This window comes from Mixia osmundae (assembly GCF_000708205.1).
Source record: "Mixia osmundae IAM 14324 unplaced genomic scaffold scaffold_9, whole genome shotgun sequence".
Taxonomy (NCBI): Eukaryota; Fungi; Basidiomycota; class Mixiomycetes; order Mixiales; family Mixiaceae; genus Mixia; species Mixia osmundae.
In genome coordinates this window covers 484,646-496,270 of record NW_014575555.1, presented here as the reverse complement: position 1 = coordinate 496,270, position 11,625 = coordinate 484,646, and the positions used below count along the sequence as shown (strand labels likewise).

The window sequence follows — 11,625 nt, the reverse complement described above, 5'->3', positions numbered from 1 at the left end:
GTGACCTCTCGTCGGAAAGCAAACGACGGGTTCCTGAAAGAGGTTGGCATCAGGACAAGCAAAAGGGCGACCGTCGAATGAAGTCAGCCGAGCTGGTGTGATGCTACCGGATGATGATGATCGAGCAAGGCTGTCGGCCTCTGCATCTGATTCGACGCATACATCTGAAGAAACAGCCACAACAAGTCATGTTGTCGTCTCCGATCAACCTCAAACGGGCTCGCCCAGACCTTTGGCGAGCTTACCGCTGGCCATACCCCTCACAACCGTCTTGCCAACATCTCCTCCCACAAGCTCAGCAGCCAGCACGAGCAAACAGCGAACTTTCTCGAGCTCGTCCACGCGACCTGTCATGTCACCTCATCCTCACGTCCCGCTAGGTGCAGTGTCTACGCCCGCAAAGGGTCTCAGGAGCGGAAACCAGTCTCCGATATCCATGCGAAGCGTGGGGAACGAGTCTGCTTCCTCCATCTTTGAACGCGACGTCGAGTTCTCGGATAGTCATCTGCTCAGTCAGTCTCCCTCTCGCGTCATTCCAAGCTTTCCCTCTGACTGACGTGTCCGGTCCAGCTCAACAAGAAGCTTCTGATCTTGCCGTGCCGTCTGTACTGTCAGAAGCCGCACTTGTCTTGACAGACGACAGACTCGACGCAGTACAGATAGAGAGCATAATTCGCGAGCCAAGCTCGTCAGACTTGCTCAGCCAGAACCTGGCCTCCACTTCTCTTTCTCCTGCGACAGCTCGGTCCAAAGTGGCAGTGCTGGCGCAAGAAGCTCATGTGCCTACTTTGCCACCCCCGCTGTGGACTACAATGCCAGCCAACACCGGTCTAGACAGACGAGCTGTCTCGCCGGATCTGCCGAGTCCGACATCATCGACGGTACTCACTCCCGGCACTTCTCCTTCCTCAGGCGGAGCGACGCGACTGTCGCTCTCCTCGAGTGATCCCTACATGGGATTCAGGGAGCGCAAGCAGAGGTCATCCGGTGCCCAAGCTAACGCAATGCCGACGATGGAAACTTGGGCAGGCGCTGGCCATCAGGACGGATTCGTTTCGCCTTTCTCATCTGCGCCCAATTCGCCACGATCCTTCAGGAGTCTCTCGCCAGCTGTGATAGATCGCAAGCCCCAGCCGGTTCTCGTGGCCGCCAATCATTTGGAAACGCTGGCAGATCCAGAAGAGAAACCGCGCAGGCTGTCCTTTTTGACCTATGCGGACATTATCAGTCAGTCGTGCCGCTTCTGTCTCCATTCCTCGTACTCACGGAAAGGCTTGATGGCAGATTCTGAACGGCTAGACTCTGCAGCCGCCACGCAGAGGCCGCAGATTGACAACATCGAAGCCTTGCTCGCAGGAAGCGAGCCAAGGACGTGAGGACGACAGAGAACCAGCACAGCGACGGAAGAAGCAACGAGGAGCCCATGACGATGATGATGATACTTGTCTGTACTGAAATGCAAGCGCTTTTAGGCATCTCGTCCGTGCCCTGACACGCAGCTTCGCTAGCTTCAGTACTTCAGTCGCGTCTCCCCTTCCTTTGCCGTCGCGCTTGCTCGCTATCGCCCACCACTGAGCATCATGGCAGGAGCAGAGAACCCGTTCGAGGATCTCTTCAGACGGGCTGATGGCCTGCTCCATGACTCTGTCGCCTTCATGGCCGAGCAGACCGAGCATCTCGAAGAGCTGGGCGACCGCGTGGCAACGAGCATTTCCGAGTGGACTTCTATCGTTGTCGATCATCTCTCGCTCCATGGCACTCTGCCCATGCCCGGACTTCCTCATCTGCCCTCATCCAAGTCGGTCAAGATACCCATCAGATCAGCACCCGAGCCGCCCAGACAGCTCTCGCGCTACGAATCTTTCGTGGGCCTTATCAAGCATCGACCTTACCTCTGGACGCTCGTCTTCACCTCTGCCCTCGCAGGCACCACGACTTATCTCTGGATCTTCAAGCCTCATCTCTTGGCGTCTTTGCCCCTCATTGGGGACAGGCTGCCCCTCGACCGTTCAAAGCGAGTAGCCCCGCTGTCTGTCCGGCGAGTCCGTCCGCGCATCTCTGCCGGTACGGACCAGAGACTCGAAGCTGTCATCGTGCTCGGATGCGATCGGGGTACGCTCGGTCGCTCGATAGCGCTCTTCCTCGAGCAGAGCGGCTTCATCGTCATCGCTAGCGTCAGCCAACAGGACGATGTCAAAGTACTCGAAAGCGAATCTCAGGGCTACCTCAAGGCGGTGTACCTCGATCCTACCCAAGTCAGCTGATCATTCTCGTGCATCTTCACAGCAGAGCTGACTGGATGTCCAGCCTTCTACGCTGTCGCCGTACCTGCGAGGCCTGTCAAACGCGCTCTCGCTCGGCTACCCGCTCAAGCGCGCTGGAGATCCGTACAGCTCTGCAAAGGACATGCCAGCAGTGACCAGCCTGGTCAACTGTCTGCCCGTGCTCGAGCATTGCGTCGAGCGGCCGGAAGCTTCCATCACCCCTCTGGAGGCCATGCCTGCCAACGATGCTTACCAGTCTCTGTTCAGTCTGCTCACGACGACCCATGAATGCCTACGAGGTATTCTGCCTCTGATGCGCACTGTGGGCAAACGACGCGACAATACAGATTCGGCCACCATCTTGACTCTCGTTCCTGCAACGAGCTCTCGCCTCGTCTTACCTTTCTTAGGCAGTCAGAGCACAGCCATCAATGCTCTCGTCAGCATGCTCGATACCTTTAGGCGAGAGCTACAATGTGCAACAGTCAGCAATGGCGACAAGTCTATCGTCAATGTCAACTTCAAGTTGCTCGACGTCGGCTTTGTTTTCCCTGAAGGCCAGCTTTCGGCCAAGCGCCATCCGAGCGCGCAATCTGTCATCTCTGTCGATTCCGCTAGCTCGCAAGGCTCCTTTGCCAATGCCGCGCACGCACGAGATCACATCAAGGATCTTCCACGTCATCTACAACACCTATATGGTCCAACGCTGACCCTGAGAACGCTGAGACCGCCCACGGAAGCGACTTCTGGCTCGAAGCATCATCACAAGCGAGCACAAGTCAAGAGCAACAGAGCGCTAGATCAGCTGAAGCAAAAGGTGCTCGACACGCTTGTCTCGCCTTCGATCGCAGTGTCGCCGATGCGATGGCTCAATCAAGGCGGACTCCGAAGCAGCGTCGGCCCGAGGAGCTCAGCTTACTGGCTAGCGGGCATGCTGCCGACTCGATTCGTCGACACATGGCTCACTGCAGTCGATTGGTCGCTCTCCAATATCGCGAGGCGACAAGGCTTGATCGTCGAGTCCAATCAGGACAGGGTAAGAGGAGAGGAACAGGCCGAGTCACTCATTGCCCAGCTGACCCAATCTCGCGAGGAAGCTGCTCGTCGACTGCATGCCGAATCGGACCTCGAGGCTTCCTATGCTCACGTTTAGCGGGAGACGTGTACAGTTTGCCTTCTCGGTGTACGAATGCACTTTTGACATGTTTGACGCGACGGTCGTTCGACTTTTGACTGTTCCTCCCAAGCGAATGTCGCAGAGCCAAGTCAAGGCAACGACCTTTCGGCCACAGCCCAAGGGCGCGGCGATACCGGTTCGACAAGCTCAGGAGGGGAGCAGACCATGGCTGTCGATACTCTTCTTGCTGAGCTTGACTGCACTTTCTTTGGTCGGTTTGTATGCATTGGACGGTATACGAGTCTGTCTCTCATCTGACTTGCCCCCACGACAGCTCATAGGTATCTGCAGGACCGATTTTACATCTTTGAGCCTGCGAAACTGCATCAGACTGCACTCAAGGCAATCCAGGCGCATCCCAATGATACCCGCGCCATCATCGATTCCATCGTGGCTGACTTGCGGACGGACCTGCCGGGGCATGCCATCTCACAGACGGAAGAATGGGTCTTCAACAATGCCGGCGGAGCTATGGGCGCCATGTACATCATCCACGCCAGCGTCACAGAGTCAGTCAACTGCTCGGGATCAGTTGATGTCGCTTATTGGAGACATCCGTTCTTGCAGGTATCTCATCGTCTTTGGTACGCCGCTAGGGACAGAAGGACACACGGGCAGACATACCGCAGACGACTACTTTCACATCCTCGAAGGCGAGCAGTGGGCCTTTAGCGCAGGCTCACTCGAACGCGAGGTAATTTCCCTGCTGCGAGTTGACGCGCAGCTTCTGATGCGTTGACGACAGGTGTATCCAGCAGGATCTGTGCATCACTTGCCACGAGGGACAGTGAAGCAATACAAGATGCACGAGAATTGCTTTGCGCTCGAGCTCGCCCAAGGTACGCTTTCGTGTCTGATTCCGCAGCAGCTCAGATAAACGCGGCCAGCAGGCTGGATACCGCTCATGCTGCCCTTTGGACTGGCAGACATCTTGTTCTCGACGTTAGACTTCCCGACGTTCTACCACACCGTCAGGATCACAGCACGTGAGACGATACGCAATCTGCTCGCTGGCAAGGTATGACGCGTGTCGGCCTCCTCGGCGCGGTGGCACCGATTGCATGCAACTTTTAGAAGATCGCTTCTCGTGCCTGACATGAGGTCCCTCTGATCAGGAGATCAGCCCGAGTGAAGTGTATGCAAAGCACAAAAGGTGACGCGCGTGCGCGCAATTAGGATCGACGCGCGTTGAAATTGAGATGTCAATCGGATTTTGTTGAGTGGCTCCAGAAGAACAATAGATGTGAGGGCGACTGGAATGCTACGCGAGCGCATCAGCTCGTCGTCCTGTTGACGACTCGCCAGGAAGAGCAAAGAAGGTATCTCACTTCCTTGTCTCGAGCTTGTTCTACAAGAGAGGCTTTGGGAGCGTCTTGAGGTGCTCTACGCCCACAGCGCACCGCGAGCGCCGTCAACAGTGGCAAGACGCGGCATGGCCGACCTTGTCAAGTTGGTATGCAATCCTTCGGGATGCCTTCCTTCCGATCAACATGCTCGTCTCCCCACCCTAGAGCACAGCATACCGCGCTCGAGGTCCTTGACGAGCATGCCAGGGCCTGCAGCTTCGGTGGTGCTACCCTTGCCGCCCATGGACAGCTCATCCACTGGTCAACTCCATCTCCGCATGTTCTCACCGCCCCTCAGACCGATCATGCCGCCTCGTACCCAAAGCAGTGACTTTGAACGTCGGCCGACTCAGTCTGTTTACACCAACCGACCTATCCTGCCTCATCGGCCATCACAACCTGCCGTTACCACGCTGCCGCCTATGCTGGCAGAGCCACTTGAAGCACTCGCCTGCAAGTGGCATGCCGCCAACAGCACCAACGTCAATCTCGGCACACTCTCGCTCTGTTCAGACGCAGCCTCCAAGGATGCGTCACCCGTCGAGCAGACCTCTGTTACGACTGCTCGTGCGCCTGTGGCAGTCTCTCTGCCGGCAGTCGCTGCCATACCGCCCGTGCCAGCCGTTGCCGAGATAGGCAAACGCGTCAAAAAGTCGAGACGACGAACGACCGTGTTCGAGCTCACAACGCTAGAAGCAGCCTTTGCACTCGACGCACTCCCCGATGGTACGACGCGCGAAGCCCTTGCGCGCGAATGTGGCATGTCGCCAAAGGAAGTCCAGATCTGGTTCCAAAATCGCAGGCAAGTCGCTCAGCGAATGCTCCAATGACACTCTCTGACTCTGCTCTTACAGGCAAAAGGCGAAGCGGGATTCTGCTACCTGGAATGCCCATGATTCGGGCGCAATCACGCCTGTCATGTCGAGAAGCAACTCGCAGAGCTCATCAATCTCTGCATCCTCGCTTGCCAAGACAGCCTCTACAGAGCCAAGCTCTCAGCTCAGTGCGACGCAAGAAACGCACAAAGTCTGGGATGCATCCAAATCAGCTAGCGAGGATTCCAAGGCTTCATCCTCTCCTTGCTCACTCCGTCCTCCGCGCCTGACAGTCGATACCGCCAACATCATCCGCCGACCGGTACCGTTGCAACGTACGCCAACTGTCAATGCTATCTGGACTGATCTCGGCAGAGCTTCGCCGACTATCTATCGCAACGACGAGCGTGCAAGATCGGTCTCGCCCTTTGCAGGTCGTGCCTCACTCTCGCGCTCGAATTCTTTCACATCTTACTTGGCCATTCCCCAGTCGGCTACCGTGCAGAGCAACACTCCAGCAGCTTTTGCGGCCGAAATTGGACGAAGCAGAAGTGCTGGTGCGGCCTCATTGACGAGGGCGATCTCGTTTCCCAGCGCGCTCCCTTCACCTGTACTCGTCTTGCCAGATTCGGACGGCACAGATGCACCACCCCGTCCTGGTCTCCTGCGCAGACGAAGCAGCAACGTATCTCTGTCGGTCGCAGACGATGGCCGTGCGCGTCTTGGCGATGATGACGTGATGTCAGACACGACCGACATCCTGCCAATTCGTTCGCCCACTCTGACCGATTGGCAGTCCAAAACGCTCTGCGATCGGATGGAGTCTGATCCTCCTTCGGTCACTGAAGCCGACACAAAGTCAAAGTTGCGCACGAACCGTCCCTCGAAAGCCCTGGCGGAATTGATGCTCAACGCACCTCGTGCCAAGCTGCACCCTATGCTCGATGATGTCGCTTCCCGGCCTCGCAAACACGCCGGCGAAGCCGAGTGCGCATTCGTCCAGCTAGATCACGTCGCCAAGAAGGCAAGGCTCTCGCAAGCAACTTCGGTCTCATGTCTGCGACGCGCAGGCTCAGAGAATGCCATTCCTCAGCTAAAGGTGAAGCAGCAAATCACCAAAGCCAGATCGGCAGAACCCGCAGCTAAGCCTCTCCGCGGTCCCGAGCCTGCCGCACCCAAGAAGGCATCCTTGGCAAGCCTGGTTGCGGCTGCCGCCGCAGAAATCGCAAGCGAAGAAGATCTAGCAAGCGCACAACTCCTTCTCAGTCTTGGCGTCTCAACATGATCGACAGCAATCAGCGAAACAAAAATAGATTGAGACAGCAGCGCATGATCCTTGTGTACAGATTTGTTCGGGTTTGGCTCACTGAAAAGAAATGCATCGCATATGAGTGGCAATTCACACAAAAGAATGCGTGCAAAGACTGACCTCATTTGCGAAACCGATGGTGTTCTCCAGGGAATACGTCAGTCTATCGTCGAGCTGTTGTAGGGTAGTATACGGTGGGAGGTCGAGTCGATTGAAGCACGTGTGACTCTGCAGATAAACGTCAACTTCGCTCAATAGTAATAGAGCAATCCAGCGGACCTTTGGCAGCTGAGTCAGTGCATCTCCACTTTTCTCGATAGTAAATCGACGAGGACCGTCCGATCCTTGCAGATCTCTGAAGCCATTGACGGGGATTCGGCTTGTGCCGGTCGAAAATTGTAGTAATCTTGACTTCTTCTCTGCGGGCCAAGATCGAATTGCTTGCCAGAAGAGCTGTACCGTTGGATCCGATTGCGTGTAGCCACGGTAGTCTGTATGCCGCATCCAGTCGTCGACGTCGATCTCCGACATGCCGCCGATGAGCAGCTCGAGTTCTCGCTCGTCGAAGACGTTGATGAGCTCTTGAGGAATGAGCTCATTGAAGCCACTCATGAAGGCCTTGAACTGGTCTTCTACTCGCCTTTGAATGCGCCACTCAGTGATGAGACTGTGTATCATGTCAGATGATGCGAAGATGAAAAGTATGCTCTAGCGTACTCTACATATTCGCGTTTGTTCTCCTCGGTGACCTGGATGTTCTCACCACCCGGCTTCAGTGGTGTAATGACAACTTCGCCGAACTTGTCCTCTTCGACCGAGAAGGTGTTCTCGATGACGTCTGTAACGTCATTGTCACTGCAGAGGAATCAGCAGAGGCGAGACTTGAAAAAGACAGAGGGACATACAGCATCCATTGCATACTTCTGAAGATCTCAGCATCGACAGACTCCATATCGGTCAGTGCGATCTTCTTGTTGAGTATCATCTTGTAGAAGCTCGTGATGAAATAGGCGTCCAGGAATCGACGGTGGAATATGGCCAAGCCGATGCACCTTCCGATGAACTTGAAGTAATTGAGATGCTCAGGGTTGATGCCCGAATGTGGATTGATCTGCAGCGTGTAAGAGTCGATGGCAGCATATTCGAAGAGACCGTAAGCAGGATTGAAGCTTTCGTGCGAGAGCAAGAAGAAGAATTCTCGAGAAACACCGCCATAGTCCAACCCGTCTTCGCCGTCGAATCTGATCATCAGTCGCTTCTTGAGGTCGTTGGGTGTCTGACGCATGATCTCCGCGTATGAGTCTTCAAAGATATGGTTTCGCCTGACTTTGACGTGGCATTGACCTGGGATGGGTCGTAAGGCAGGCTGAGAACGGAAGTAGATGAGTTTCCGTCTGAAGTCTCTCTTGTATTGCGGCACGTTCTGATCGAGCGAAGAAGGTAAACGAGGATCGTCCCAGGTCGTTGTCTTGGTATTGTGATCGACAAAGTAGACACGCGCGGTCGAAGTTAAACGCATCTCCCAACCGGAAGGCAGCGGGCCAAGCTGAGAGACCGACTGAGGCTGAACGGTAACGTTGTTACCATTTGGACCCAGGACGCGGAGAAGCTGTTGTCGACGAGGATCGACCCAGGTAGTGGTGCGGGTGTTGTGATCGACAAAGTAAGGTCTGCCTTCGGGCGTGAAGCGCTGTTCCCAGCCTGCGGGCAGGGGACCTGTTCCTGCCGTCGTTGCTGTAGCAGCACGTGAAGATGAGCCAGCAGGGGCGGCGACGGCGGGAGCGGGACTAGCTCCTCCACTTCGGCTTGCGGCTGCGGGTACAGATGTGCCAGCTGATTCTGTGGCGCCCAAGAAGTCATCTGCCGTCACGCGGTTATTGTTGCGTGATCGTTCGCGAGCGGTAGGTTCGGAGACTGCACCTCCGCCTGCAGTCGAAGTCTGAGGAGCAGAGGAAGTGGTCGGTCGTTGCCAGCTGGTCGTGCGCGTGTTGTGATCGACATAGTACATCCGTCCGAGATGATCGATACGCCTTTCCCAACCGGATGGCAAGACGCCATGTTGATCCTCACGAGGATTGAAGTTGGCATTACCCGCTCCTGCAGCACGACCGGTCGAGCCCGAAGCCGAATGGGTGGACTCGCGCGAGGGTGTATTGAAAGAAGGCGCTTCGCCTCTTCCGTCTGTGGCAGCAGAAGAGGAGGCGGTGGTATTGACCGAAGGAGCATTGCTCGTGGTTGTTGCGAGCGCGGCGCTCGATGCGGCTGCAGATGCGGGCGGGGTAGAGGATGACGTAGAAGCGACAGACTCGTTCGTCGTGCCCGTGGAGGATACAGAATTCGCCAGGCCGGAAAGAGCAGCTGGCGTGGCAGTATTGCGGATGGGCGTGCTAGTGTTGGTGGACAGATGTACGATGAGCTTGCCATTCACAGAGAGCGCGTCATTTGACTTTTTGAGATCACGCGTGAGCGTTTCTGAGGGCAGATCAGTATCAGCGACCGAGACGATGGCTATCTGGTGCAAATCCACGCACCATCGCCGCCGAGCTCGAGATCGAGCGTCTGGGAGGGACGGACATTGATGACGCCGAGAAAGCCTTGATCTTTGCGTTTGAACTTCTTCTGATCGAAGATCTGGACAGTCACGACGGACGAGTCCTTGACTGATCTACGAGACATTTGCACGTCATCAGTCCATGCGGCATGGAGGATAACAGGGCACTGTGGACGAACATATCGAAACTCTCATTCCAGTAAGGATTCAGCGTTTTCTTGATGACGCTTGTCGTCTTCGTGTTCTCGCCATCGACGGTGACGATGGCAAAGGGATCGGGCAGTCTGAACACATCACGCTTGACGAGTCCATCGGCGGCGACGACTGCGATCCCGCTGAGTCAGGAACCATGAACGGTCTCACTCATGTAGAGGCATACCTGTCAATCTGATCGTGCGCTCCCTGTGAATGCGACGAGATGAGCATGCAAAAGGCTTCAGACAGAGCGACATGCTCACCTGTTCGGATTCGGAGCTGCTGAGCCGCCGGACATGATGACTTTGTGGTCCGGAGCAACACAGACTTGATGGCCAGATCCTCAGTCTGCGTGCCTGTCGTACCACAGATGACGGGTCACACAGAGATTCAGGTCGACGCTGGATCAGTCGGCGCTTGATGGGCGAATCAGAAAGTGCTAGGAAGGGCAAGGAACAGTCGATGCGTCGCTGATCCGACGAGAATTCCAAATTTCGCCGCGGATGTCAATCGCTCTTCTGTGAGACGCTATAGTCTACGTCTGGCGATGGACTGCCTCGGGATGCACGTCGCGAGGTTTTCAACTCGACCAGACTGGCTCAGAAGGACACCACAGCAGCGCCTTTCTGGCGTGATCGGCAAGCGCGGGCAACGTGAAATCTCTCACGCTCCCGCCTTCGTGACTGCTTGCCACGCGTCCAGCTGTCGATCAGGACGACGTCGAAGAAGATTGTTGTCGGATGTCGAGTGCACGTACGCAGATCGCATCTGCCTACAGGGTCGGTGACGACAGTCAGTCAGACGGCAGGTCTGACGGTCGATGATTTACATCAGGAGCTTCTCCGAGCTCAGCATGCGACCTTTGGCCATGATCGACAAGCCCGTCTAGGTACTGTCAGACATCATGCTGCTCGATGCAAGCAAGCCTGACCCTGCAATCTGATCGTAGCTGCGAGGCCGATGAACGCGCAGCTTGTGCAAGCTGCCGTCGCGACACTCTCGGCAGAGCCAACGGCGACTATGGGGACAGAGCAAGCGACAGAGAACAAGCAGAGGAGGAGGAAGCAGATGGCTCCCGCCACCCTGGAGGAGGCCTTGCTCGCACTGCGCCAGGTCGCACTCTTCTTCAGGCGCAATGTCGTCCAGGGTCAGCACGATGCCGAACGAGCTCGTATAGGTTCGTACACAGCGCAAGGCAGCATGAGCGTCCTCAATGCTGATGCCCGTAGTGCGGGCAGGTCTCAAGATCACAAAGGACACCGAGCTCGGCGACAATGAGACCGTCAAGGCCAAGACGGTCAATCGCGACGGTACAATGACACCTTGCAACCCAGCCTGAGTGCAATCTGAGGACCACAGTCAGACCGAGGATCTACCATCTCCATGGTTCGATCGAGAGTGACGGTCGAGCGAGCAAGAGCCTCGTCAGATTCCACAGGGCAGGCCCGCTAGACATCTCGCCGGGCTTACGGCTAGAGTGTGCGCGCGCGCCGGCTCAGCTCCCCACGAGACGCATCTGCACTAGCTTCCGATCCAAGTGTGACTGTTGTACGCTCGCATAGGCACATGCAGATGCTCTACAACACATTGGGTGTGAAAGTCGAGGCAGAACCCGATTGACACGCGAGCGATTGCCGCTTCGCGAGAGGAGCGACGATCACCTTTCCCCAAGTTTAGACCGAGGCCGAGACTCGTGTCACTGAGGAGAAGCAGAGCGCTCTTGCAAAGGGGCGCTCATCCTTTCCGTGAGACACCTCACTCCGTCCATCGCAGGGGCTCACGTCCGAGCTCGCGCAAGTACGTGCGAGGACGAGTTTATCGGATCGACTCGAGTCGGGCGAGCACTCATCTACTCACTCGAACGAAACGAGTCCGATCATACCGTACATGTACTGACCGAGCGCTGTCGAGACCGTCAGACCATGGGAACCTCGGGTCTATAGGCCAAGCAGCAGACGACTCCAGCCT

General features: G+C 56.2%; 5 protein-coding genes across 5 annotated transcripts; 4 read left to right on the top strand and 1 right to left on the bottom strand.

Moving 5' to 3' along the window:
* Positions 1-100: 100 nt before the first annotated feature.
* On the top strand, positions 101-1,376 carry L969DRAFT_52851 (uncharacterized protein; the record flags this gene model as incomplete). The annotated part of the gene is made up of 3 exons (XM_014710810.1): positions 101-512; positions 571-1,227; positions 1,285-1,376. 3 exons carry the CDS (start codon positions 101-103, stop codon positions 1,374-1,376), a joined length of 1,161 nt encoding a protein of 386 aa, XP_014566296.1.
* A 204-nt stretch (positions 1,377-1,580) lies between these two features.
* L969DRAFT_52539 (uncharacterized protein) lies at positions 1,581-3,417 on the top strand (the record flags this gene model as incomplete). The annotated part of the gene is made up of 2 exons (XM_014710809.1): positions 1,581-2,255; positions 2,308-3,417. The coding sequence occupies 2 exons, from the start codon at positions 1,581-1,583 to the stop codon at positions 3,415-3,417; spliced, it is 1,785 nt and encodes a 594-aa protein (XP_014566295.1).
* A 49-nt stretch (positions 3,418-3,466) lies between these two features.
* On the top strand, positions 3,467-6,887 carry L969DRAFT_52416 (uncharacterized protein; the record flags this gene model as incomplete). The annotated part of the gene is made up of 8 exons (XM_014710808.1): positions 3,467-3,682; positions 3,733-3,950; positions 4,009-4,135; positions 4,187-4,280; positions 4,329-4,459; positions 4,557-4,576; positions 4,747-5,574; positions 5,642-6,887. 8 exons carry the CDS (start codon positions 3,467-3,469, stop codon positions 6,885-6,887), a joined length of 2,880 nt encoding a protein of 959 aa, XP_014566294.1.
* On the bottom strand, positions 6,885-10,292 carry L969DRAFT_65584 (uncharacterized protein). Its single transcript, XM_014710807.1, has 8 exons — positions 9,921-10,292; positions 9,842-9,864; positions 9,642-9,786; positions 9,443-9,576; positions 7,817-9,383; positions 7,629-7,766; positions 7,191-7,578; positions 6,885-7,139 (listed from the first exon to the last, which is right to left on the bottom strand). Exons 1-8 carry the CDS (start codon positions 9,953-9,955, stop codon positions 7,002-7,004), a joined length of 2,568 nt encoding a protein of 855 aa, XP_014566293.1. The 5' UTR covers positions 9,956-10,292; the 3' UTR covers positions 6,885-7,001.
* A 105-nt stretch (positions 10,293-10,397) lies between these two features.
* On the top strand, positions 10,398-11,600 carry L969DRAFT_96247 (uncharacterized protein; the record flags this gene model as incomplete). The annotated part of the gene is made up of 6 exons (XM_014710806.1): positions 10,398-10,436; positions 10,492-10,546; positions 10,607-10,834; positions 10,896-10,967; positions 11,017-11,205; positions 11,431-11,600. 6 exons carry the CDS (start codon positions 10,398-10,400, stop codon positions 11,598-11,600), a joined length of 753 nt encoding a protein of 250 aa, XP_014566292.1.
* Positions 11,601-11,625: the final 25 nt, after the last annotated feature.